The following is a 27,701-nucleotide window of genomic DNA, read 5'->3' as shown; positions in this document are numbered from 1 at the left end:
GGTGTAAAAGACCAACTAGAATAGCTTAAAAAAAAAAAAAGGGCATCCTGGGCATTTTCAACCGAAATGAACATGGCATTAAAACAATGAAAATGAGTGAATTATTTTGATGAACTGATTTTCAACAGGGGCACGGTGGCCGACTGGTTAAACCGTCGGCCTCACAGTTCTGAGGACCCGGGTTCAATCCCTGGCCCCGCCTGTGTGGGGTTTGCATGTTCTCCCTGTGCCTGCGTGGGTTTTCTCCGGGCACTGCGGTTTCCTCCCACATCCCAAAAACATGCATGAATTGGAGACTCTAAATTCCCCGTAAGTGTGACTGTGAGTGTGAATGTTTGTTTGTATGTGCCCTGCGATTGGCTGGCAACCAGTTGAGGGTGTACCCCGTCTCCTGCCCGATGACAGCGGGGATAGGCTCCAGCACGCCCGCGACCCTAGTGAGGAGAAGCGGCTCAGAAAATGGATGGATGGATGGATGGATGTTTTACATGCTGCCCAGATGATTCCTGTGTGGTTGTAGGCCTGAGTTGGGATTCCATTCTTCTTGAGGCCTCAGCCTTGTTGAGAGTGAATCAACTGCGTCTCTACTGGTTACAGCCGAGATGTTTTGCCACAGTCACTCCAACAATCATTTCCACACAATCGTCTAAATTAACGCCGATCCCTAATTCACACAGTGCACAAAGATGTAATGGCGTTATCAAGTGTTGGTGCTTGGTATCGCCGAGTAGTCAAATAAAAGCACTTGTAAGTTATCGGTGCATCTCTAGTAAAAAGGTGATGAGGGGGACGATGGTCCCTGAAACATAGACAGCTGGGGCTTTGTCCCACTGTCAGCTGTCGTATGTGTGAGTGTGTCTGTGTCTGTCAGCTGTTGACCTAGCTGTCTGGCGTAACACTGTTACTTAGTCTACGACAGTGCCAAGCGGCTCACACTTACACCGTCCGTCTCTTTCACTGCTGTGGTCCACTTTGGAAGATTAGTGTGTGCGCTGGTTCTCTCATTCATTTCCTTTCCATGTTGCAAGAAGCGAGGCACCAGGACACATTAGTATGTACGAAGTTCATCTCGTTATCAGGAACTTGTAAACCATCCGAGAGGAGGCGCACCTGTTTTGGTCTACCCATGAGATGCCAAGGTTGAATTTTCATAGCAAAGCAAGCCTACCAAGTTTGTTAAATTGTTTTGTCTTTGAATCAAGATCCCGTTTCCCCTCTCTTTTTTCCCCCCACTCAAACCCAAACAAACTGGCCTCTATCTGGTACTTTTGGTTAGTTAGAGGCAGCTGACATACTCAAACCATTTTGTAAAAAAAAATATATATTTCAAATTATGTTCTTTCTGACACTGTCCATATACGATACATGCTATCCACGATCACCAAACAAATGTCACAAAAAGTACTCATATTTGTGAGGTTCTTTGTGTGCTTTTGTTCTCTTTTCTGTAATTTGTCTGGAATAGAAAATAGTAATTGGTATCAAAGTATGTTGAAGTGATCAATTACGAGTCTTTAAGATTATTTGTATTTATTATTTGTAGTAAGTAAGTAATCATTTTCAGACCAATTAAGTGAAAATGGGTACTTTCCCTCTGCACGGTGGTTGGGAATCACTGCATTAGAGGGTGCGACCCCAATGCCAAGCCAGTTGTCGCCAAAAGGAACTCTGACGTTTTTGCAGTTGATCGTGCCGCAGCCGTGCCCCACGCTTCATCATTTTTGCTATGGATTGTCAGCCTCCGTCACGATGGACGGAGGGTCGTGTCCAACACTAGTTTGTGACTGCATGCGACGCGCTCCCATGCGGCCATCGGACTCCAACCGTCACATACAACACTGCATGGCTAGAAACGAAAGCGCGTTGCCATCACATTTTCCTCAGCCTTGCGTAAAAGTCACCAAGCAACGCTGTGACACACTCACCCAGAACCATAAATAACAATAAGGAGCTTGTCTGGCTACATGCAGATCTCAGGATTAGCTGGCAGAAAGTGGCTGCAGCAGCCCAGCGGCCCTTTACAAGTCCAGGTGAACACAACCGTGATTTCAGGTGGGCAGTTTGTCTTTAGGAAAATGCAGGGTGTGAGCTAACGGAACCGCCTAAATATTCTTGGTCTGTGTCATAGACTTTTTTGGGCTCCCTTCACGTGACATTTTTTGCACGGGCAGATCCATTTTTTTCTAATTACTTCCCTTGTGCTTGCATTACTTCACAATTTAGGCCCCAAGAAGCAGATTTTTCCCCTGACTCCATACAAAAAATAAAACAAAATCCCCTTCTCCATGACATTTGGAAAGATGTCCCATACATGCTAAAGCAACAGGTGTCACTTTAACCGCTGAGATCAAATTTAGCCCAAAAGTAGACTGAAGAAATTCACTTCTGGAAAGGGCGCAACAACAAAAATGGTTGATTGAGGAAAAGGGGAGTCGCAGGTTTGTGTACACACAGGTGAAACACAAAGGAATTGGTTCATTAGGATATAATAACTGGATGTCCGTTAAGAAACCTTCATCCATCCAACCATCAGTATTTTTCCTTACTTGTTTACACCTGGTTCTGTCCGTCTCATTTTCTAAGCACTCCCAGGATAACCTGAGCCCAGGTAACTCCCGAGTGAGGGTTAGCACTTAATGGATCCTGAGTCCTGTTCTTCCCAATCCGCTCTCCTCCATCGTTCGTAACAGAGGCCTCATTGATTCTATGGGAAACTGCAACCCTCTTCTCTCATTTCCCGTCTGTTTCAGCCAGGCCATCCGCACCTGGAATTAGTCAGTTCGTCCAATGCCGTTTGTGTCCTTGCCTATATTTGTCTCAAAGATATTCTGTGTGCTTCCATAGCTGATTTACGTAGAAGTGTGGTCGCTATTTATGAACACACCCTTTGACCTTCCTCTTTTTTGTTCTGTTGTTTATTTTATTTATTTATTTTTTATTTTTTATTCTTTCTTTTCCAATGCCCTTCTCACGTAGTGGCGAGGATCTTATGTATGCGCGAGCGTGTGTTTAAAAAATGGTGACACGACCTCCCTGTCCATGCAGGTTATGAGTAATGGAAGCGGGATCGCTGGTGCGCGCCGTGTTCGAGTTCCTCCCGAGCGTATCCGAGGAGCTGCCCCTCTTCACGGGCGATGTCATCGAGGTGCTCAGCGTGGTGGATGAGTTCTGGTTGCTCGGCAACAAAGATGGGGTCACCGGTAAGGTGTCAACAGGCACGGTTACTGTAAACGGACCTTGAGGGAAGCTTTCAGCTATTTGGTGTGGATTCCACGAGGGGGATATTTATACATTTGTCTGTGTGCTGCCAACATTTAAATTGCTTAAAATATGACGGGAATGACTAAAGATCATGAAAACTAAGGAAGTTGGGTTTTCCCCTGGATCTGCTGTCTTCAGGTCAGTTTCCCAGCACCTTTGTGGAAGAGGTTACCATTCCCAGTACCAAGCCTGGAGACCGACTGTACGTGTGCATCAATGATTTCTGCTCCACGGAACTGGGGGATCTTTCTTTAATGAGAGGTATGGAATTAGGATTTTACCATTTGAATTTGGGCCCTGACTTCATTATCATTTGTGGTTGACTTTTGATTTTGCTTTAACTTGAATCTTTGAACATGCAGTACAAAACAAGAGAGAAACAAAAAATCATATACTGTACGAAGTACTGTGTACTGCCAGCCCGAAAAGGAGTTGGAAGAGGTTCAAACATTGTTGATTGTATTGTAACATGATTTCTAATGAATGGTGTTTCCTAACTTAGCATAGCGCTACTTATTGATGTCACTGCACCAAGGTAAACTGTTTTTGTTTTATTTTGGGCCTGTGAATGTAATTTAAAGTGATTCTTTTAACTTTAGGCTCCTTAAGCGGGATACACACTTAGCGATTTTTAACCAATTTTGAAATTGTGACTGGCCCCATAAATGACATGGAAAAAATTGGCATTTGTGTTCTTACTGACGGTAATTACAAAGAATAATACAAGTAGTAATAGTAAAAATATTAAAGTGTTCGCCCACTATATCGCGGTTCATTATTGCCCCCGCCACATCATAGATTTTCTTAGGCGATCGTTTTTTTATAGGTTTTCATGGTACGCTTACTGTAATGTGTCACATGTGAGAAATGAGAGCCACAGTGCACCTTTCAGCCATTTACTGAATGCTGGGAGAACAATAAACCACAAACAGAATGAACAGTTGCGCACAAGAGCTGCTGTCGGCCACAGCTCACGCCCAGAATCTCACGCACTGACTCAATATACATACATGCTTTTGCTTGTTTTAATACATGTAAGGGTGTTTTAATATGTTCACATGTGTTAAAAGTGTGTGGGATGAGTAAAACTATTTTTGTAAAAGTTTTTTATATGGTCTTTCTATTTTCTATTTATTTTCACTTATTGCAGATTTTCAAGGCAGATCGGGGAGGGAAAATGAGTCATAAAAAAAAAATTGTCATAACACATTCAACACCACGGGATAATCACTCACGATAATCTTTCAGAGACATCTGAGAATCTGACCTCTGTTGGCTTTGATTGCAAGGGAGGGGAAATGCTCAAATTTGGCCCCATTGTCGGTATGTGTGTATCCCGCATAAGTCTCCTCTGTTGTGTCGGACTACCTCCCCAAACTCCCCACTAGATGTCGTCAGATGCTTAACTGAAACTAGAGTGAACTCACAACAAAAATGGTACGAGCTGTATTTATTTGCTTAATTTTGTGTGTGTGTGTCTCACTCTTTCACCAACACGCTCAGGACTAAATACAATGATGTTTGCAAAGATCCTTCACACTGGTGAAATTGCTGTCCTTTAAATAACATTCAAAGTGTTAGCAGTTACAGTAGTTGTAGTCCTAGATGTGGCTGAAAGAACATTTCACCAAAATCCTATTTTATTCAAACACACCATTGGTAATATACAATCATTACCGTATGTTCTTGTTTATAGATACAGCAAAGGACATTTCCTGCATAATAGGAAATCATTCTCATTGGCTATCTGTGGCATGTTCAGATCCAGTAGGAATGTCCACACTCTGGTTGGCCGTGTCCCAGTTTTGCCCGCAGACACAATAGGAGGTGGAGCTGGAGGGAACCAGATTGTGACCCCCATAACGTCTAGCTGACCTGTCCAGTCCACAGATCCACAGAAAAATAATACAATAAATAAAAGATTGGATTTGAAAATTCTTTCATCCAGTCCTGTGTTTCTCATAAATTCCAGTAAATATGTGACGATTTTTTTGCATGATATTCAGTACCAATTGCAAATAAATTTCTCACATATATCTGTTTAGAACATACAATCTGGAAGTGCCTGAAAAAAGGTTCATGAACTAAATACAGTAAATAAAGTAAAAATAAAAAAACTGAACTCACATAACTAGTCAGAATGAGAGTGAGTTTTGTTACTTCAGAGGAGTTAAAATGCACGATATTGGTCTGTGTGTCTGAAATGACCAGAAACAAACTACTGTAAATCTCCCAAAATTTAACTCCTGAAATGACAAGCGGTAGTCAAAGTAATCTAATAACAGCTCTGGGTCAATATCTATAGGTGTCATTAAAAACTGTGTTTCCACAGGTGATGTGGTAGTTGGGGAGACAGGGGAGTCCATGGACCTTGGGGAATCCTGGCTTCACGGCTGTAATGCATGGGGGGCCCGTGGTGTCTTCCCCACATCCTGTGTGAAGGAGCTGAACCTCTCGTGCCGCTCCAGGCAGCTATCCGAGCGCTCAGCCCAGGCTCAGGCTTCCGACCTCCCACCGTATGCCCTCGGCCAGGCCCGGGCTCTCATGAGTCTCCATGCGCAGCTCAACGAGGAGCTGGACTTCCGTGAGGGGGAATTGATCATCATCACCGGGCTGCCCGAGCCGGGCTGGTACGAGGGGGAGCTAGACGGCCGAAGGGGCATCTTCCCAGAGGGGTTTGTGGAGCTCCTAAATCCTCTTCGATCACCTCAGGAGCTCGCGGACTGCCAGTATTTAAGCAATGAGGATGACGAAGCAGCAGAGGGCACTGAAGAAGATGCCTTGGAAGATGTGGAGGTAGAGGAGCAGAAAGAGTCGGTTGAAGAAGATGAAGAGGTGGAAGGTGCTGTCTATGGAGTGGCACTATATGAATTTAGAGCCATGGAGCCCGGTGAGTTGGACTTTGATGTGGGCGATCGCATACATGTTGTAAACACACTGGAAGATGGTTGGCTGGAGGGCGAACTGAGAGGGCGGCGAGGTATCTTTCCACACCGGTTTGTCAAAACAGAAGATTCTGGGCCAAAAATGGTTGAGGAAACAAATGATGAACCAGACGAAGAGAAGGAGAACACTTTTGATCCTTCATTCCCAAATGGGAACAACCTTGAACTGGCATCTTATGAAGATCATACCATATGGGACCTGGACTACTTTGAGAGCAATGAGGAGCAGAGATGGCAAAGTGAACGCAAGATTCATGAGACTCGAAACGAAAGCAGAAGGCGGAGCGATTCAGGCAGCAGGATTGGCTCTCAAACGCAAAGACCTGTCGGCCCGACACATCAAAGACCACAGAGACCAACATCTATGCCACCAGCGAGGCCTAGAATCCCACCTCCTCGGCCGAGCCTGCCTGCACGTAGCCAAAGGAACCGTATTAATGCAAAACAGACGAACTATACTAACGGCAACACCCGACCTTCTCAACCAAAATTATCTCATAGCCTAACTCTTCCTAACACGAATTCTGGTTGGTCAAAAGACACCCGAAACTGCCGGAGGCCAGCAGGGAATGGTGTCCCCGCCAGTAGCCGAAGTGCAACGCTTGGACAAGCATTGGTAAGCCTTGTTGAGAAGCATAAACAGAAGAAGGCAAGTGTCAATGAAATCGAGAGCCAATCATATCGTTCCCAGCAGAAGGTGCGCTCAAGCTCTAACGGCTTCCTGCCAACATCCCTCACCCTGGAGAACCTGCTGACGTCAGCCGGTGACTTGGAGGCCAAACTGTCCCAACAGCTTTTCGAATTTGAGAAAAGCCTGACGTCGTCGTGTAGCGACACCAGCGTAAGTTCTGGCGCTTCCGCCGAGCCCAACCAGCAATCTCACATCTCCAGACACTTCTCCATTTTGGGCTACAGCGACGAGAGTGATATCATCCGGGGTTCCTCGCACTCCACGGGGTCCAACTCTGCTTTCTCCTCGTTAGAGCGACGCAGGGCCCTTCGCCCTCCGCCTCCTCGTCCGCGAGTCTTTCGTCCCCAAGCTGCACCTGCGAGCAGACCAGCGCGTCCTGCCCCACGTCCACCTCCACCCACCCCGAGACCCACCAACTCTCTCCACAACAACAACAACCCAATATTCTTTGCCTCCGATGAACCAACTGGAAACCTCTTTGACCAAATAACTGAAGGGCAAGCAGATTTCGGTGGACTCGAACCCACCCAGGAACATGAGATCCAACTCCAGCTGGAAGCCGAGAATGATCTGGAAACGAAGATGGAGCTGGAGAGCCAACAACAGACGGAGCAGGAGGAGAATTACCAGCTGTTGCTGCGGTTACAAGAAGTGGAGAACGACATGGACGCGTATGCGCACACCGCTGAGGAACTCAGGGCTATGCTCGAGGAGGAAGAGGAGGAGACTGCCCGCATGCAAGTCATGGAGAACCTCGAGTTCTGCAACTACACGCTGGAGACGCTGGCCTTGGAGCAGCAGCAGTTGCAAGGTAAGTTTCTTGTTTGGATGGAGTAACAGCTAAAGTTGGACATCCACATTTTTTCGGATCTTCTTGGAGAATACACATCAAGATGTGTTACTCTTTTAAAATGCTGCAATTTAAAAAAACAAATTATGCATGCATCAACAAACAGCTGTTTTCGCAGGAACTTTTTATTTTATTGTGTTTGCTGCCTCCAGGTGGCCAGAAAATCACTGAAGGCAATTGGGTCAAACCTGTTTCCTAACTATTAGAGCTAAGCTACATATTTTACATTAGAATTATCTCACGGTAGACCACCAGAAAAAAAAAATTCACAAAAACTATATATACTGAAATAATGATGAGCTCCCCTCAATTTACTCACAAATGTACTTACTTATTTTTCTAAAGTCTGGGGTTGTTTTTTGAACACAAAGCTATTATTCTGGTGTATGAATGGCAACAGGTAGCTACACGGGTAAATTAGAATTAATCATTTCATTTTTCTACCTGTCACTATATGTTGCTCGCATAGATAGATGAACGATGATAGATTATTTGTAGTAAATTGAAAATACTTTTCAGATCAATTAATTAAAATTGGATTATTTCCCACAGTCTTCCATGCAACACATTTACCAGTGTCAAAAATATACAATCATAATTAGATCTTTTGCACTGTATAACGATAAGTTAATCACACTTATCGGATACACAATTGCTTTAGAGACAATTAATAATTGAGATCCGTTTTTTTGAAGCCATATATTATACTGTAATTGGTGATGCCGCATGACCCGATGCCGGACAATAACACACATTCACTGTCCACTTCATATGGTGCATCCGCACAAAAACGGAAAAAGGATACACTACTTATTTGTGCAAGTGTACTTATGTTGTCGTTAGTAAGTCTACCATTGGTCTTAGTGGTAGCTTCTTTTGGTTGATTGTCTCCAACTTGTCTTCGTATCTGTGCATCCGGATGGCCAGAGCTGTTATTAGGCAGACCCACGAGTTGTCACATAGGTACAAGAGGCAATCCTGCACATAGTGCAAGTCTGGGCCCCTTTTTCCCCCGCTCTGCCCTTACCTCTAGATGAAATTGGATCATTTCCCCGTGGTATACCAGATGATGTCTCACAGTACACTGGTTGCATATCACTGGTTAATTAAAAGCAGAGTTATGAAACATTCCACAAGACACGTCATGTTCTTGGGTTGGGCATTGACAGTTCATACCTTACATTAACAAAATGTGTTGTCACTGTATTCGTTTCCACACTGGCTGAGATGGACTATTAAATTTTGCATTTGAATCACCAAATTGTTTGTTAAATAATAAGAGCCAAGAATGATCTGAGATGGAGTAGTGGCAACTGAGTTGACAGATTGTCTTATTTTCGACGCCCGCACTCGTGCAAATGTTTCCTGCTCATACGGATGTTTTCAAACTAATCACTGTCATTGTTCCATCACACACAGTGAATAACCTCTTGATGACGCGTTGTTGACAGAATGTCCCAATTATAAACAATCCATTTGGGACCTTCTCAATTAATTACATGCGAACACCGACATCATAGTTTGATCCACCTCTTGTGTTGGGTCTCAATGTGGTATAATGGATGTATTATTCAGTGCTGCCGATCTACGATACTGTCTGTAAATGACAGGAATGAGCTTGACGGCACATACTTGTTCAAGTGCCCACATAGTTACCCAGAACTCATCACTCGGCAGGTATTTTCACACCTTCCTGTAAAACAATAACATATAATAATGCCTACCCACGTCATCTTTCATTTTAGTTTTTACTATGATAGTTCCTTTGTTAAAAGGGTCATATTAAGTTTCCCACTTAATGCTCAGTTCACAGAAAGACGTGTTCTTATCAACCTAAGATCTTTGTTGCAGCAAACGTGTTTGTCATTCACACAAACACACACTCCAGAAGTGAGTGTTTTTCCGCGCTTCCGCAGCGCGTGGACCAAAACATGACGTTTTGAGAAACAATGGCAGCTTATTGTTATAAGGCAGACAGCAACTTCAGTTCTGCCTGCCTCTGTGCAACTTTTAAGTTTGCTCTGCCACTCATTTTTTAGCATCTGAAACATCCGTAAAGGCTGTACATTGTGAGATTGAACTACTGTAAATGTGTAAGGCGCATGTGCCAGTATTCCTAAACTGTCTTTGTTTTCTCTTTTTTTGTGTGTTGAAGCTCTTTGACCTTCAGCCTGCTTTAATTCTTAAAAGCCCACTATTGAAACGCCCCCCTCTCGGCTTCCATGACACCGCCGCCCAATGTATTTAACGCTGTTCTCAAGCTCTTCTAGCAACTCCGGTTAGCCAAACAAAATAGGACACTTTGAGACGGGAGACAGTTTGATACATGGTCTTATTACATGGGCATCACTACCCCTTTTACTCCATGTGAGCTTGCGACAACTTCATTTGCATAAGCTAACACCTCCGTAGGAATGCTGTCTTACACACACATGTACAGACACACACGCAAACGCAGTTTCGGTCGTGATCTGGATCTGAAAGTTGAGATGTCTAACTGATATTTAAAACTGTCCTACGCAAGTAGAGGACATCTACGGAGGATTTTGTTAATTTTTTTATACCCTGTGAAATGTCCCCTAATGAGTCTTGGTGAAGATGTTGAAAGAAAACTCCAGTGCCTGTTTCTTATCAGTGTACAGATTTTTAAAATTGCTGGTAAATTGACACTGTCCAACGGGTACGCCTTAGTGTTTCCTGTCTATTTGTGTTGTGTTTAAACCAGTCCTTGTAGTGGCTGCCGCTTTCATAGCGAGTTGAGATTGAGAGCACAGGGGGAGGGAAGTATAATACCCGAGCTTTATGAATAGGCCTCAGTTTTTTTCTCACACATAAAAGTTTGAGGTCGTGGTCTCTGAAGAGTGAGGACAGTGTTCTACAATAGCTTATTGTGCACTCCAGCTTCTACTTTTGCAGGCTAATGGTCTACTCATGTGTATCTTTAATTCGCCATACGCACCCAATTGCTTAATATTGTCTTCTAGTAGTTACTTTGTTTAAAAGGATTACAAGTAAAAACTGTCACGGTGTCATATTTAGAATTTTTTTGATCTCGGTTTACATTACATTGTTGAGGAGCATCAGTGTAGGTACTGCAAGATATTACAACCAACATTAATGGCCTGGTGACCAGGAAATTGCACAACAAAGCAAACAGGATAGAGTGAAGGATAGAGGAATGTTCATAGCAGTGGGGAGAAAAAAAAATCTGTGCCTATTTCTGCGGCCTTACTCAATAATATTGTGGAATTTGCCTCTATCTTCCATCAAAGACTTGTCCCCAGGGACATTGTTTTCCTGCAAACAGTAGTAGTAGCCAATTGCAACACTGGGAGTGGCTACTAGGCTAATCCGCCACTCATGTGACTCAATTGAATCATTAAACCAAGGAGGCCCCTCCTTCGGTCACCCCCCCCCCCCCCCCCCCCCCCTCCCTTCTGCCTTCAACAATTCGCTGAGATGACAGCAGGGAGGGGATAATTCAGTTACACTGAGAGCTGGGAGGTGCTTGGGCCAGCCAGTCCTGCTGAGGCCATGCAGAGGAGACAGAGAAAACAAGTGGGAGACAGTTGCTCAACAAAATGCCTGACAGGTGGAGTCTCCCGAGGCGCTTTGTAACGGAATGCCGGAATCTGACGAAAAGGAATAAACCTCATTGAAGACTAAACTGCTTCAGCTTTGGGAGGCTGATCTAAACAACAAGAAGCATGAAGAGCCCGGTGGTTTATGGAAACCCTGTCATGTTTGCTCCTGTGGACTGGAACTTCGCTCCTGAGGCCCCGGTAAGGAGGGGGAAGAGTGTGGAGGAGCTGGGGGATGCTGGGTGGGCTAAGGAGAGAGAGAGGGTGGCTCATCTTCAACATTTACAGCAACTCCACCAACTTCAGCTTCAGCAGCAACAGGTTGTATATCCCAGCTATGGGGTAGTTCCTCCCGGCCACCCACAGCAAGCCATGATGACAGCAATACTTGGAAACCCAGTTCCAATTCCCGGTTGTCCGATGCCAGTGCATGCCGGAATGATGCAGAGAGGCCCAGCGTTCGCTGTAGGGGGGGCACTGCCACCTCCCGTGCATGTGGCCGCTTCGTGGCCTGCACAATGGGATAACCAAGGACAGGGAAACCAAACAAGCTGGGTATATGACGAGCAGCAGAAGTCCCCTTCTAAAGACAAGACGCTTCAAGGACAGAATGTTTACTACCATCCAGGTTCACAGGACGGTCACCTAGATGTGAGGATATCAGAATGGAAAGGCAAACATTGCTTTTACCAAGGCCCAGAGGATTACGACCATGACTACATCCAAGGGCCTCAAGAAAAGGACAACAGGAGCCAAGAAGAATATGCCAAATTGGATGAGGACAGAAGACGAGACAATAGATTAAGAGACCGCCAACATAACTCAGACAGTTATGGCCACAGGAGTCATAGAGAATTAGAGGAGTATGACTATAAAGACAAATACAAGTACAGGGATAATTATGAGCGAAGAAAGCATGACCGCTATGATGACAGAGAGTATTACTATGAAGAGAGGAGACATCGCAAACATGATCTCAAGGAACATGACAGGTACAAGAGTGAATATGAAGACGACTATGACGATGCTTACAGAGACGTTGCTCGCAGAGGAGATGCTCGTAGAGACGATGCTCATAGAGACGATGCTCGCAGAGATGATGCTCGCAGAGACGATCCCCGAGACCGTGATCGTTGTTATGCCCAAGACAAGGTTTACTATGATTCTACAGACAATAAGCGCTATAGGGAAAAAGACCAATATAGAGAGGAGGACCGTTATAGGGAGCGAAAATACAAAGATAACTACTATGACCGGCGTTCAGGGGATGAATGTGACCGCAGAGAACATAGTTACAAAGATAAGGAAGTCTGCAACCGAAGAAGTGAAGAAAACTACTCTTGTAGACAAAGGGGGAAGTACGAGTCTGAATTGGATGAACGCAGCAGTGATAAACAGAGGGACCGCTACTCTAGATACAAGGATGCAGGTGATTTGAGGAGAGATGAGTACTACGACCACAGACAGAAGGATGACCACAGAGCAAAGGAGCACTATCAGCGCCAGGACTCCTACGGTTACGAGAATGAAGGCCTTCACAACCATACAGAAACGGACCCCTACGAATCCAGACATGAAGGACGTTCCCACCAGAAACCTAGAGACGAATATCGAGATTTGCGTTCATTATCTGTGGATTCGCGTTACGAGGAATACCCAAAACAACAACGCAAGACACATTGTGAGGAATGGGTCGAACAGCAAAACAAGAAGCTGGCACTCAGGCAAATGCGCTCTTTTGAAGATCCTATCGTATACCGGCACAGCGAGGAGCAGGAAAAAGGATACGAGTCAAGCACCGGGAACGCTGGTCCAAAACGTGGTCGGAAGCCTGTTTATGTGGGCTCTTTAGATCGCAACAGCTTCTACAGGAAGACGGCTCCCAGCTCCCTGAGAAAGTCGCCCTTCGCCACTAACAGGAAGCCAAACAAAGGTAAATACCTGGATGTTGTCATGTGACAGAAAGTCCTCTCTGTTTTCTAAAGAGTGTCGTTCAATGTTTGTAAGGTCTGGTCTAAACTACTCAAACAATAAGAACACAAGGACTGATTAAAAGCAACACAGAGATACTAAAATTTCACCTCCACAGAGTGAAAACAAAGCAGTTGATAAACTTTTTCCCAAAATCGGTAGATAAAACAGGATAAAGAACTCAACTCCCCTTTCTTATCACGTGACCTCCAGTCGATAGCCAGACTATCATGCGTCACATCAAGATGCCTTTTCATGAAGCAATGTGTGTTTGTGTGCACATCAGAATCAGTCATCCACAGGAAGACAGCAATTTTCTTCAGTCTACAGACCTGCGGAACTAGTTTTGCGGCTACTTGCTTTTTGTTGTCATTGTCCCTCGAGGTAGTTATCATGTTTGCTGAGGAGGTCTTCATACGTAACTCGTGTGTTTTAGCGTAACGTAAAAAGCTGCTCTGGCTTTTCTCTTAAGAAAGGGAAACTATGTTTATTGACACCAATTCTATCTTAGGTCATGGAGTTCATTCAAATGTAAATGAGTTATCTTTTACAAAGTACCCTAGTGAGGTTATTATGTTAGTTGTTATACACCAGGAAATAAAGGGATCAAGGTCTGATTTTGTTTCGATCAGTGACCTGACAAATTGTTCACCAAGACCATTTCAAAGTCCGTGGGTGTTTGTGTGTACTTACTGAAGATTTTTAAAAGAGAGAGACAAACTCTTGCTTTAATTTATTTGTGTCTGAGAAGAAGCAGGTGGCGCCCCGCCACGACCCCCTCCCCCAGTCACCTCGACACACGTGCACGGCTGCACAAACAGTCCGCGGCGGCCCCCTTTCAGGAGCCTGGGTATTAATCCCTAGCGTCAGCATGGTGAGTGGATGGCGGAGGTCTGTCTGGTGCCAGGCACTGGCTAGTGCTGCTCCTGACTCCTTCGCTGTGAGACTGATACTGTGCGTGTGTGTGTGTGTGTGTGTGTGTGTGTGTGTGTGTGTGTGTGTGTGTGCGCACAGGAGACTTATTTGAGAGGTGACGCCATTTTTCAAAACACTCACATGCACACCTACCGGCTTGTCATCGTCTAATCCCGTTAAACTGTTTCAACTCTGTCAGGAGTTTGTATTTGATTGCGTGGCTAAAAACATTTGACTGTGTACCGTTACAATGCTTAATGGTGTGGCTTACACACATCATCACTGAGGTGATGTGTTGACCGAGCTACTTTTTTTGATGGTTCTTAAATATATGAAACCGAAGTTGAACTTTTTGGCCACAATTCCAAAAGGTATGTTTGGCGCAAACACCACGCTGCTCGTCACAAAAAGAACACCTTATCTACAGTGAAGCATTGTGGTGGCACCATAATACTTTAGGGCAGTTCTTTAGCTGGACCTGCGGCCTTAGACAAGGTGGTATGATTTATGAATTGTTCGGCTTCTTCTAGAAAGCAAATCGAAACGTCAACAAAGGCCTACTCGAACATCTGAAATGAATTTGGCCTTAATCAGCGGCACATTAAATGGTGGCAAGTGTGTGCTGACTCCATTTAACTCATCCACTGCCAGCGTTCCCAGTTAACATGGATATTTGACTTCTAAAGCCGTCAATGGCAGTGAATGTGTTAACATGAATTTGAATTCAGTTGGTTAATTCTGAACACAGCAACAACCCAGTTATTAGAGGGTGTGCACACGTGTGCAACCGCATATCTCAGTTTTTTATTTTTACTTTCCCTTAAGAAAATCATGACAATAACCCAGCATGTGAACAGGGGTGTGTGGACTTTATTTATACACTGTACATGAACAAGGCGTACATTTGTATTTGAGTACGAAATTGGTCACTCAGACTTTTTAGCGTCTGTGGCCATTGTGTCATGCTGCTATGATCGAGCAGCATATGCTGTGTTGCCCTTGCTAATCCTTTAACAATGACCGCCATTGGTGGTCGGACTGGACGGGGTTGGGCAAGGGCCGGGGGACGTAGGGGGTGTTAATTAAGCGAGCAAATCTTCAGACCATATTTCAAGTCGCAGCACAACATTGTTCCAAAGTCTAATCGCACCCGCTGGTAAGCACGTCGTCGGTCCAAAAGTCAGTGTGTGGAGCTCTTAAACAAGCCAAGCTGTGAGGCCACTTTATGAGAGCTTGCCACAGTTCAGTTTCGAGTTATTGACAAGCTCCCAATATGATTTAAAAAAGGTATCAGTTCAGTTAGGAATAAAAGTCAGAATACCAACTTTGCTTGGCCCTGAAAGTAGCGTTCAGAAAATGAATGGTTAAATAAAGTTATTCAAGGTTGTCACCACTCTACAGGGCTTTGTGTTTCTACAGTATTTAACCTATTTTTGCACAACTTACACTGATAAACCTGCAGACTGAAGTGTGGGAAAAACGAACGCTACGGATCTTCGACGTTGTCAAATTTGGGCCTCTACATCGTAGCTTCATATACATCCTTATTGGAGTATGAAAACAAACTTGACACATTACAGTATACCTCAAATGATAGTGTAAGTTAATTTTCAATGCCATTCGCTGGATTTTTTTCAAAATAATTTAATTTGTTAACTTTTAATGTAACAGCGTATGTGTTCAGGTAAAAGGGAATGAGAAGGTTATTGTTTCTAAAAGTTGGGCAGGAAGTCATCGAAACTATTATCCAATGTGGCAAATGAAGCTTGCTTTGAGGTCTAGTTTCCACCAATGATGTTTTGGGCAAGCTCTTTAAAGGCCCTCAGCAGATCAATAGGTGACACACACACACACACACACACAGCTGACATTTATCTGCCCGTGTCTTTTACACAGAACTGTGCAAAGGCAGATATTCCCACACTTGTGTGCACTTTCACATTGCAACACCTCTGTCTCATTTTTCCGGCATTCTCTTATACACAGGTGCCAACCCACCTCTGATACGACCTATGAAGCCGGAAAATTGCCGGAGGAGCTTTTGTCTCCAACATTTAACATGACAACAGATTTGGCGTAGCTGTTCACGCACATCGGCTGTGTACAAGTAGTACTTTACCGTTCATTTCTCTCGATAGTATGAAAAATACTAGAGGAGCCCTCTTTCTCCTCATATGCAAAACTGCGCATTGTCAAAGAAGAAGTGCAGCCAAATGAGAAAATTCCAACCTGTTTTATCCATGAACACTTGATTTAGTCAATCAGCTTATAAGTTTGCAGCCCAAACATTTCTGCAAACAAGAGACAAGAACTGGAGAGACACTCTCACATTGCGACAAGCATCGCTGAAGCAGCTGCATTTGTTTGCATGTAGTACCAATGACGGAACATAGACGTTACTGTGTGATTCTACCACAAGCTGGAATGCGACCTTTTAACATTTGACCCTCAGCGATAAGCGGGATGCTGTATGTCACCGTATGAGCTTCCCTCTGTGCAAGCTCATTAGACAACAACCAAGGGGGATGCCATGTTCTATGTACCCCCTCTTACATTTCCAGTTTAACCTTTTTGTCCAATTTTGGGGGATTATTCAATGGAGGCACAAAGTCGAATTGGCAATTTTCGCTTTTGGGGTTAGTATCAGAGCGGCGTTTAACACCAGCACAGCTGCGCCAATATCCCCCTTTGCTTGGTCGTACCGTGTATAAAAAGCACAGGCAGATGACTGCTGGCTCTTCTGTTTGTTGCGACTTTGATGCAACAATTTAGTGGGATCTCCGTGTGAAAGAGGCTTAAGTCTCACAAATTTTCCCACTGCATGTGGTGAAAGAGTTAATTCTGCCCGTTACCGGCATCACAGTTCATTCCAGTAAATTCATAACTCGCTTGAATTTCCATCAAGCGTCTGTCATGTAATTTCATGTGCTAACCAAAAAACGATATTATTGCTGGAAGCAAAGTCACTCCCTCTGCTCTCCAAACAAGCTTTGGCTTGATACGATGAGGCCCCCCCCCGCTGATTTTGTTGCCAGGGCGACTGTGCATTCCTCTGCGAACTTCACAGACAAGCACACTCACACTTTGAGTAGGCCTGACCTTAAGTTTGACTTTTGATCGGCTGTTTTTAAACCAATAACAACAAACATCCAAATTAAATTGCAACACGTTTTTAAGTCCCCCATTCGCAGTTAACTGTGGAGCATTTAGAGTTATATCCAATTGGAGGTTTGGCATATCAATTTGAGGTGGAGCTGGGTCAGGTGTCTGTGAAAAGAAAACCCGGACTGGATTCCTCAAACTGTTGTCAATAGTAAAAGATTATTTCCTACTTTATGTAAGCAACTTTCTGTAAGTATAAGCCAATTATTTGGTAAAAAGCAGCCTGAAAACAAATAGAAGATAACAGTCATAAAATAACCAGTCATAAATGTGATTACATAAGCCGCCTCCGGCTTTTACTGTCCGCCGCAGTGGTCGTCCACTCTGGTGTGCGCAATCATGGTGGCTTCCCATCCTTTCTCATGGTAATTGGAGCTGTGGAATGGGGACAAGCAGTCGTGTGAGCTGGACTCTCATGTTGACGATGGACTATCTTAAAATGGCTGCTGTTGTTTGAGCAAGTGAGTTTGAGAAAGAGGGCGGGCGGTAGGAGGATGGTGCTTGTGTTTGATGGAAGAGGTCTGAAGAAAGTGGCTTGCAGCAGGTGGGTGAAGTCCGATCATCATTTTCTCCTTCCGCTTGTGAAGTATTTGCCAAAGTGTGGTCTGCGGCCCACTGGTGGTCTCCCAAAAAAAAAAAACAATAATAAAATAAACGTAGTCACTTTTAATAACTGAATTTTGGGACACTGACTCAAACATATAAATAAATTATGTACAGGTAATGTTTTGATGTAACTGTTGTCAATAGTAAAAACTAAATGTATTGTCAAGATCATATTTGATGATTACCACTTTTCTTGGGTATACTTTTAAAAACAAAAAATTACTTTTACTCCGACCTTTTTGGCTTGTCATTTAGTACCTTTACACCGCTGTTTTTTTTTTTTTTTTTAATATACACAAAAGTGCTACCTCAAAAAAATACTAAGCTAGGTTTTATTCCTCAAAAGTAAGAAAAAGTACCAGTAAGTATTTATTGTTAGCCACTGTAACGGTATGCTGAGTTCAATAAAAAATCATTGCACAGAAGTTGAATGGAAATTGTTTGCCAACCAAACTATTCAAAGATTCAATACAATTGGATTGTACTTTAGTTAAATACAACTGAACCGTATGTACTGTACATGTACTGTTCTCGATTTAAAAACCACATTTCAAGCGACTGTAACATTATGCACAGTTTGAACATTTAATTCAGTTATTCTTCCTGTACCACTATAGGCAGTACCGCACTTTGACCATCAACACTAAAACAACCTATTGAATTAAATCAAAAGCAGACTTTAAAGAAAATGGTTTCAAACGGCTGAATCGGAGTTTGTTTGTTTTAAAAATTGGATGAATGCAACCTAGAATAAATTCCCCTCTTGCATATAGATTCTTCCATTAATAATCCTGTATTTAAAAAAAAAAAAAAAAAAAGCCAAAAAGAAAAACACAATAAACACTGCAAAATACATATTGGGAGCAATAGAGATCAGCTGTTTCTTGCTTCTTTTAATTGTCAGTGTCCGGGTTTTTTTGACTTTCTGGTTCCTCGGTCCAACGTATACTATTGGACTTGTCAGTAGGCCTATTGTTTTCGGATATTTGGTGATGTGGCGGCTAAGTGATCCTTTTCCTGATGAGGTTTGAGACGACAGATTTTGATGCTGCTTGTGAATTGGATCGCGGGTGTACCTAATGTAGTGGCCGGTCTTCCCTTTGTAGTCATCTTGTGTGGAGAAGTATTTTTGGAACCTGTCCTACTTTTTCTGTAAATTAATGCATTGTGAAAATACGTGTGTCAGACCCTTTTGATTCCACATGGTGGAGCAAATAAAAGTGTCATTTGATAAAAGTGGGTCAACTCAAACCGTGACTCCACCGTGCCTACCACAGATCAAACGTGGGAAAGGGGCCGATCAATTGCAATTAAGCACGTCTTTTGTTTTGCGACTCTATTGTGCCGTGTTGTCCAACTCGCGCAAACCCATTAGCCAACTGCTTTCTCATTGGCGGCGCTCGGCTTGGAGAACCAGTGGACGGATGGCGCGGGTGGAGAAAAGCTCCCCTGAGCCGAGCTTTAGCTAAATCACGTGAAGGTGGGGCGACAGAGATGAGGTCAGGCAAGGAAGGAGAAAAAGGCAGGTGGCCGCAGGGGTCAGACGTGACTATTGTGTATATTTGGGACCACCACAGTCTTTAAAATAAACAAATATTTGATTTGGTTAATAGAAATGTATCATGTGGCTGTCAATTCTGTGTCACTCTTTAAAATTTGTGATAATTATTTTCTGCGCTTTTTGGTGTCGTTTATGGATATGTAGTCATAGACGACCGCAATGCATCTTGTGGCGTCCTCCAATAATTTCCTGTGTTGGCATAGCTTTGCGGTGAGGACAAGCGGCGTTAACGTCATTAGCGTCCGACAGCACCTGTTGGAGCTGCGAGGGTGACGTCACCCTCATCTGTCAAACGCTAGCACGCTGCACTTTGCATCTTTGCCTGACTACGCCGCTGGTGTGTAAAGCAGGGTTTCTCAAACCTTTTGCGTCCTGGTACCTCTTACAAAGGAAACATTTTTCCGAGGACCCCCTGACAATCCTAAATCCCGTGGGAATTTTTTCATACGTTTCAACTTAAATATTCATGTTTGTTTCTTTGCGTTCATTTCAATACAGTTGTGCCTTCACACCGCTCTAGTGACACTTTTTAAATTAAAAAAATTTTTTTTTTTTTTAAACGACTAGCAACTTGGTAGGAAAATGGCAACACGAGCGGAATAATTTTTCCTTTATCTGTATGCCAAGAAAGTAGCCCGATTGAAGGCAATGGTAGTCAGTCGTGCTAAACGTACATTATGATACAACATCACAATTTGTCGCCAATTATTTTGCCAACCCCCAAGTAACAGCTCGAGGACCCCGGAGATCTAGCGACCCCAGTTTGTCTGAAGGAGAAAGTTACCAACCCGCTAATGTTTATGCATGGTCGTGATCCTTCTGGATTCTTCTATTTCAGTCCCATCACTGCCGTTGTCCCATCTCCCCTCCCTTCTGCCTTCTTCTGCTCCCTGAGAGCCACCAAATCTCCGCTCGCTGTCACAGGACATTGTGACCGCGCACAAAGAGCCAAGGTCTACTCCGCTTTTGGGCCCATTCATGAAAAGCATTGGCGCGTGAACCGGGCTATCCCTGCAGGCCCTGGCATCCCGACAGACAGCAGACGTATTGCTCGAACGGCTAGTCTAAGGGAGGAGGAGTTGTACAGATTTGTGTTGGTTGTGTTCGCTGTGCCACCCAGCACTTTGGCTAATCAACATTTGACAAACCTTTCAAAGCATTTACTAGACTCTTTTACAAAGACCACCATATCTTGTCGGTGCCGTTCATACAGTACAGCAAAAAGGGAGAATATATTGGGCTTTTTAGATTCTGTCTCGCTAAGCTAAATCAAAATGTTCCTTTTTGATCTTCACAGAGATGACACAGCTGTCGTCGCAACCCGAACCCCCGAAGCCCGCCTCGTCCGGCGACGCCACGCCCGGCGCCGACGCCGGCGCCGAGGACCCCGAGCTGAGGATGCTGGAGAAGCGGTCCAAGGTGATCGAGGAGCTGCTGCAGACGGAGAAGGACTACATCAAGGACCTGCAGATGTGCGTGGTGGAGATCGTTGAACCTCTGCAGAAGAAGCAGGTAAAGAAAAGCTTTAACCTGGAACGTAGGCCGCATGGTTCAAGTGACACAATTTAGATTTGTTTTTGGCTCTCAATTGGCACACTTGGAATAGCAAGATGGAAGCTGTCACGGGTGTCATTTTTGTTTAAAGGTGAAGAACGTGGACTTTGAGGGACTTTTCGGCAACATCAACTCCGTGATCGATCTGTCACAGCGGCTGTTTGAAACACTGGAGGAAACGGACTCAATCGGTGAGCCTTAAAAAGCCTAAATCCTGGCTCTTGCGGTTGAAGGAAGAAAAATCTTGCTTTTTGTGTCATTTGATAGGTTTACGGTTTACTTGTTTTTCGCCACCCGGATATAAGCTCCAATTTTTGTGTCTTGCAACATTCCAGGAAAGGTCTTCCTCGACTTTAAAGCGGAGCTGGAGGCGGTGTACAACATCTATTGCCAGAACCACGACGACGCCATCTCGCTGCTGGAAAGCTATGAAAAGGACGAAAACATCCAGCGCCACGTGTTGGAGTGTCTGGAGAGGCTAAGGTAAGAAAAACACGTCTGTCGATACCCACTATGCGCGTGTGTCTGTACGCATGCTTGTTTAAGAGCATGAAACAACCGAGAGTGGCAACTAAAATGTGTATGACTTAATAATACTACTAAAGATGTTTTTTAGTGAGTTTAGCAAGATTAAGTTCTTAGTGTTTGCTCATCCACATGGGGATTTGAGTCGGGTGAAGTGGCAGTCAAGTGCCCCCAAAACAGCACAATTCTGAGTTCATCCCAAACTGTGTTGAAAAATGTGCCGAAACTAAATTGAAGCAGTTCAATTGGTCCTGATGCGTAAGAATTCAGCTCAACTAACAGAAATTAAAAGTATTTGACCGGTCACATTTTTCATGGGCCAATTTCTTTTTTTAAAGTAATTTCTACAGATTGAGTTTGGAGTTGATTAAAAGACTCGGTCCAGCTTTCTTGTGAGCTCACATTGATTCATGTCAAGTTGATTATATTTCTTTCGACTTTGAACTTTGATATGAGCCACGATGAGAGTGGATAAATAAACTTCCTGAAATGACGCCTTCCTCCTTTTCGACTCGTTTGACAATGCGAGATGCAAGCTAAAGCTCAAAGTAGCGCACTTAAGGAATGTGCCCTACCTTGCTGCGCCTGTTTCGCCCGCAGTGAGTCAGATACTTGAGTTGACGTGACTAGCTGATCGACACACACAGGGTTGGTTTCAAACCGAAAAGGTGCTGCTTCTACTGCGACGACTAAAACAAAAATCTATATTTTCTCTTCAGCACTGTTTTTATTGCGCAAACATATTTGATATTAGCTGGATCTCACGGCACACCATCAAACAGAAATGTCACAAAAAAGTATACACGGTTGTATCTTGACTTTGACTCGACTCCAGTTTAATTTGTTCAATTTACTACTAAATCAAATCCATTTTCCCCACTGAAGTGAATCAAAGTGCCATGATTCTGTTCCAGCCTTCAAACAACCTCCCAAATTTGTTAGTTTTTTTAATAAAAAAAAAAAAGCACAGTATTTTATACATCATAAAAGAGAATATAAAAAAACATTGATTTTGTTCGTGTAATTACCGTGCGTACTGTAGTATTCGTGTGTTGGATGTGTGTCTTTTAAGAAGCGTGGTCTATTGAGTGACGTCAGGCGCTGGACTCGGGTTGGCTGGTTAGTCTGCATGTGAGCATCTGGGTGTGAGCTGTGGCCAACAGCAGCTCCTTGGGAGTGTTTTCATTTTGTAATCGTATCACTAAACGGCAGGAAGTGCGTTGGCGACTGTGGCTCTCCTTCCCCAGGGCTCACATGCGAGGGCATTACTAGATAGATGAACAAAGTTGTACAATATTTGTTGTAAATACATAATGTGTATTTTGGGGACCAATTGAGTGAGTTGGATCATTTACCCAGGTCGGGAATCGCTGCTGTGGAGAAATATGTTATTTTGCAACACTGTAAACATGTCAGCGACCACCCACACTGGGCCCATCCAGGTCTGAATGTATGCAAATGTCAGCATTCATAGGCTCATGAATCCTGTTATCTCTTCTCGTCCCTTCATTCCACAGGGCCATATATCGAGAGTGGTAAGTCTCCACAAAGAGTGTTGCCGTGAGCATGTCAATCATCCTGATCGCTAACACCTTTTGATTGAGCTGTGTGTTTGTGTTTGTGTGTGTGTGTTTCGCATATGTGTGTCTCAATCCCCTCCTCGGATTGAGATTCTTGTTGTCTTTGCATGTGGACGTTGAATGGGATCGCTGTTCCCGCTTATGTGTGGCATAATCTGGGAACTAACGCCATCATGTGGACTAAAAACAGCAAAACAATAACAGACGCATAGCTTCAATGGTTTTTCGAGTTGAGCTCTTTAGTCCTGATGGTGTTAGACTTAATTATTTTTTCCTTATTGTGTTTGTCCAGTGATGTTTCTCTGAAATGTGTCGTCATCGCTCGCCTCTTTTGATGATGTCAACGTGTGCATACAGCCACATGACACATTTCTGCGTCACAATTTTGGTTCAGCTAATCCACGCGTCTTCCTCCGCTTTGTTCAGGGGCAAAACAAACTACATCAACCTGGGCTCTTTCCTCATCAAGCCGGTGCAGCGGGTGATGCGCTACCCGCTGCTGCTCATGGAGCTGCTGGGGTCCACGCCCGGGAGCCACCACGACCTGCCCCACCTCACTCAGGCCCTACAGGCTGTCAAGGAAATCAACGTCAACATCAACGAGTGCAAGCGCCGGAAGGACCTCGGTGAGGCGGCCCCAGCGAAGACAAATATTTTATTTTGCTAAAACATATGATTTCCCTCTCTCCTCCTCTATGATAGTGGTTCTTAAACTTTTAAGTACAACCCAAATAAAAAGCTTTTCTCTCCAAGTACCACTATCCTTGCCCCCTTTTAAAATACATTAGCGTAGTAGGCTTGCGTGTCGAGGCAGAGATTTTATTTCTAAAAAGTACATTTATTATTATGATTCGCTACTGTAACACTGTTATTTAAAGTTTGAACAGCAACGCTGTGCTAAAATATAGGAAAATTAAAAACATTTTACTTCAATAATGATTCAGATAAAATGTACATGCTGTAGGCATCATCAATGAATTGATTTTTAAGAAATTATGGAATTGATTCTTGCTTAACTCCGCGGAACCTGGCCAACAAAAACATGACTTTTATTTAAAACTGTACTTTATTTTTCTTACAGAATCGCCAATCTTTAAAATTATGATCAATTATATGAAATGTATCATTTTTATCTTTTTTGCGGATTAAACATGATGGCCACTCTCATCGTGGCCATCGTGAGGAAAAATCCAGGTTAGCAAAAACAGGCGGTGCGCAAATACCCATATGAAAAAAGAAACTCCAGGAAAAATTTGGAATGAGTTCCCTTGACTCATGTTGTTTCCCCATCCCTCCTTGCTGTCCACAGTGGTGAAGTACAGGAAGGGGGACGAGGACACGTTCATCGACAAAATTTCAAAACTGAGCATGCATTCCATCATCAAGAAATCCAACCGTGTCAGTAGCCACCTCAAGCACCTGACTGGAATTTCACCCCAGGTACAAACGAGGTTTCCCATGGGTGCTCGAAATTCTTAACACTACTTGAGTTTCGGTCTCAAGTGTGGGAAATCGGCGACTCTAAACTTCCCGTCTTTGCTCAGATTAAAGACGAGGCGTTCGACGAGGCTGAAAAGAGATTCCGGCACCAGGAGAGACTCATTAAAACTTTCATCCGGGATATATCCTTGTACTTGCAGCATATCAGGGTACTTGTATTTTGACATGGATCTCGATAAGCCCACAAGGTTGTAAGGTACTGATGGACTTGACTCATCTGCAGGAATCGGCTTCTGTGAAGGTGTTGGCGGCCATCAGCTTCTGTGACATCTACACCGAGCGAAGTAACCCCGACCCGGATTGCTTCCAGAGAGCCCACCGCTGCATCAGCGACAAACAGTTCACCGAATTTGTACGTGAAATCTACCCTCAGGAAGTCTGTTCTGCAAAGCATTCATCAGACGTGGCAAAAGTACTCGTACTCTACTTAAGGAGCCGTACAAATAAAAGTACTGTACTTAAGTAAAAGTGAAAAAATACAGACTGAAATGTATTTGAAATACAAAAAAAACACGTTTCTCGTCACATTGTTGAGCGCTAGCAAGTCTTGGCTCTACTTTTGTGCTCTCAAAACATGTTCCTATAGCTTTGCTAACTGCAAGAATGCAAAATTAGCTAATAACTACTGAAAAAATATACCTTATTTGTACTGTGGTACATTAAGAGCCGAACATTTAATATAAAAAAAAAATAAAAATTAAGATGCTCGCAAGGAGCAGCTGTAGGCCACAAGTCATGCCCAGACGCTCACGCCGAGCTAACTGGCTAACCGGACTGCAGCTCCTGACGTCAATCATTGCAAGTTAACAAAACAAAGTTTAGGTTCAGCACCCTGAATCTTAAACACACAAAATCGGGTGAGGGGATGAGTGAGTCGGGCTAAAGATTGACAAGTATCAAGGTCGTGCGGGCTATCAAAACAGGCGGCTTTAGTTTCGTTTTTCAAGGTACCACGTCCTGTTTTTTGTAGATAAGACAGAGAATTTTTGAATGCTAGAATCTTGTGGTTTTTAGGCAACGCGTTTGCTTTTTCAACATAGCAAAGGTTCACTGTGCTTTCCCACCACTGGCATTCATCTCGACAAATTGTCTCCTTTTCCTTGAGCAGAAGGAGCGCACGGAAGCTTTGGTCATAAACCCGCTCACCCAGCTGCTTCTCATGTTCGCCGGGCCTCACAAGCTGGTCCAGAAGCGCTTCGACAAGCTGCTGGACTACGACAACTGCAAGGAGCGTGCCGAGCGCCTCAAGGACCGGCGGGTTCAGGACGAGCTGCAGGTGGCGCGCAGTAACTACGAGGCGCTCAACGCCCAACTTCTGGACGAGCTCCCCAAGTTCCACAGCGCCGCCGAGGAGCTCTTCACCGGCTGCGTGAAGGCCTTCGCTCAAGCGCAAAAAGACTTCATGAAGACGACCCTCGGAGAGCTGAAGCCTCTCCTTCAAGTTGTGAGTACAATTTGGTAGGGTTTGTATCCGCCATTTCTGGAATTTACTTCGAAACAAATTTCCCTGGATTTTCTCTAGTTTTCACGCAAGGTCAGCACTGAGGGCAACTTGGTGGCCCAGTTCCAAGAAGAGTACGGTCGCGTTCTTCAGCTTCTGCAGAGCTTTAGCTTCTGCCCTGAAAACCTCCCCCCAGCCACCACCACCCCCACCCCCACCACTGCAACCATTATCCCCAACAAGAAAACCCTCGACAAGCAGAGCTCGAAAAAGCAACTCCAAGGACCTGTGAGTTCAACAATCCACCTTATCTGCACCTTATCTTGATTTTGCGTCAGATTCGGTTTAGCATTGCAAAACTCATCTTTGACTGGTTTGATAAAAGTCACTGCCCACCCATCCCGATTGATTTTCTGTTTGGTTTCTTTTTGTCTTTTCACCCTGTGACATGTTGCCTAACCTTATAAATAATCCGAACCGGAATGGATATCTCATGGGCTTACCCTCGGACGTCGTCCTTGTCGTCCCGACAGCCTAACTGCATCTTGCAGACCGATGAGCATCGAGCCGGCCTGATGGCGCGCTACGGTCCCGGGAAACTCTTCCAAGCTGAGAGAAACTTCAATGCGGCCCAGGATCTGGACGTGTCCATCCTGGAGGGGGACCTGGTGGGCATCATCAAGCAGCAGGACCCAATGGGTAGCAACAATCGTTGGCTGATTGATAACGGCGGTAAGTAGACCTTGTGGGAAATATGTCTGTGTAGATTTTCACTCATCCAGGTCATGGTAGTCTGCAAAAGTTGCATCAAAGCAACTGGATTCTTGTTGGGAAACATTTCCCCATGTCTTACAACCAAGAAGAGTCCGGTTGCCTTCATTCAACTTTCACAGAAAAATGGCAGAAAACATGCAAGCTGCATTTGAACTTGTTCCGTTTCTTGGTCTGCAGTCACGAAGGGCTTCGTGTACAGCTCCTTCCTCAAGCCCTACAACCCCCGCAGGAGCCAGTCTGATGTGTCCATCGAGAGCCAGTCATCCAACGAGTCGGGCTACGGCGGCTCCTCGCCTGTTTTCTCGCGCCAGAACAGCACCAGCACGCTGACGTTCAACCAGGAGACAGCGGTGGTCAGCTTCTCCACGTCGCAACCCCAGAGCCACTCGTCCCCGCATCCGTCTCTGGATTCCACGCCATCTCGCGGGCCTCACCCCGACTCGGCCAGTCAGAGCGACTCCTCGCCACGGAATTCCTCCAACCGCAAGGAGTTCACTGAGCACTGCGCCGCCTCCGGTCACAGGAACGCAGAGTCTTCCGACCAGCATTCGGGCTGCCACAGAAACTCGTACAATGCGACTCACGCCAGCCCAAACGACCAATCCGAGACGGACTCTTACTCCTCGCACAGAAACGGCTCGCAGCAGAGACATGGCGACAAAGCTTACAATTCCTGCCAGTGGAAGAACGGTGGGCACAAGAAGTCGGCGTACTCTCAAGACGACTTTAGCGAGCCCGAATCTGAGCAGGATGCGGAATCGGACGGACATCAGGTGAGGTTTGT

General features: G+C 44.5%; 1 protein-coding gene across 3 annotated transcripts in view; it reads left to right on the top strand.

Moving 5' to 3' along the window:
• dnmbp (dynamin binding protein) overlaps positions 1-27,701 on the top strand; it is a 34,739-nt gene that overhangs the window by 5,385 nt on the left and 1,653 nt on the right. Inside the window, exons 2-16 of one of the 3 annotated variants that reach the window (XM_061706153.1) lie at positions 3,046-3,200; positions 3,400-3,522; positions 5,594-7,708; positions 20,841-21,055; positions 21,189-21,288; positions 21,433-21,580; positions 23,140-23,157; positions 23,629-23,828; positions 24,512-24,642; positions 24,747-24,851; positions 24,926-25,054; positions 25,811-26,146; positions 26,225-26,431; positions 26,677-26,875; positions 27,095-27,690. In XM_061706153.1, coding sequence (XP_061562137.1) covers positions 3,056-3,200; positions 3,400-3,522; positions 5,594-7,708; positions 20,841-21,055; positions 21,189-21,288; positions 21,433-21,580; positions 23,140-23,157; positions 23,629-23,828; positions 24,512-24,642; positions 24,747-24,851; positions 24,926-25,054; positions 25,811-26,146; positions 26,225-26,431; positions 26,677-26,875; positions 27,095-27,690 — 4,767 coding nt within the window. In that variant the 5' untranslated portion in view covers positions 3,046-3,055. Of the gene's footprint in view, positions 1-3,045; positions 3,201-3,399; positions 3,523-5,593; positions 7,709-11,228; positions 13,262-20,840; positions 21,056-21,188; positions 21,289-21,432; positions 21,581-23,139; positions 23,158-23,628; positions 23,829-24,511; positions 24,643-24,746; positions 24,852-24,925; positions 25,055-25,810; positions 26,147-26,224; positions 26,432-26,676; positions 26,876-27,094; positions 27,691-27,701 lie in introns of those variants that run through there. The other 2 variants (XM_061706154.1, XM_061706155.1) reach the window with 2 other exon arrangements.

The sequence above is a fragment of the Phycodurus eques genome, chromosome 19, assembly GCF_024500275.1.
Source record: "Phycodurus eques isolate BA_2022a chromosome 19, UOR_Pequ_1.1, whole genome shotgun sequence".
Lineage (NCBI taxonomy): Eukaryota > Metazoa > Chordata > Actinopteri > Syngnathiformes > Syngnathidae > Phycodurus > Phycodurus eques.
The sequence above is the reverse complement of the archived record's forward strand: the minus strand, read 5'-3'. Positions and strand labels throughout refer to the sequence as shown.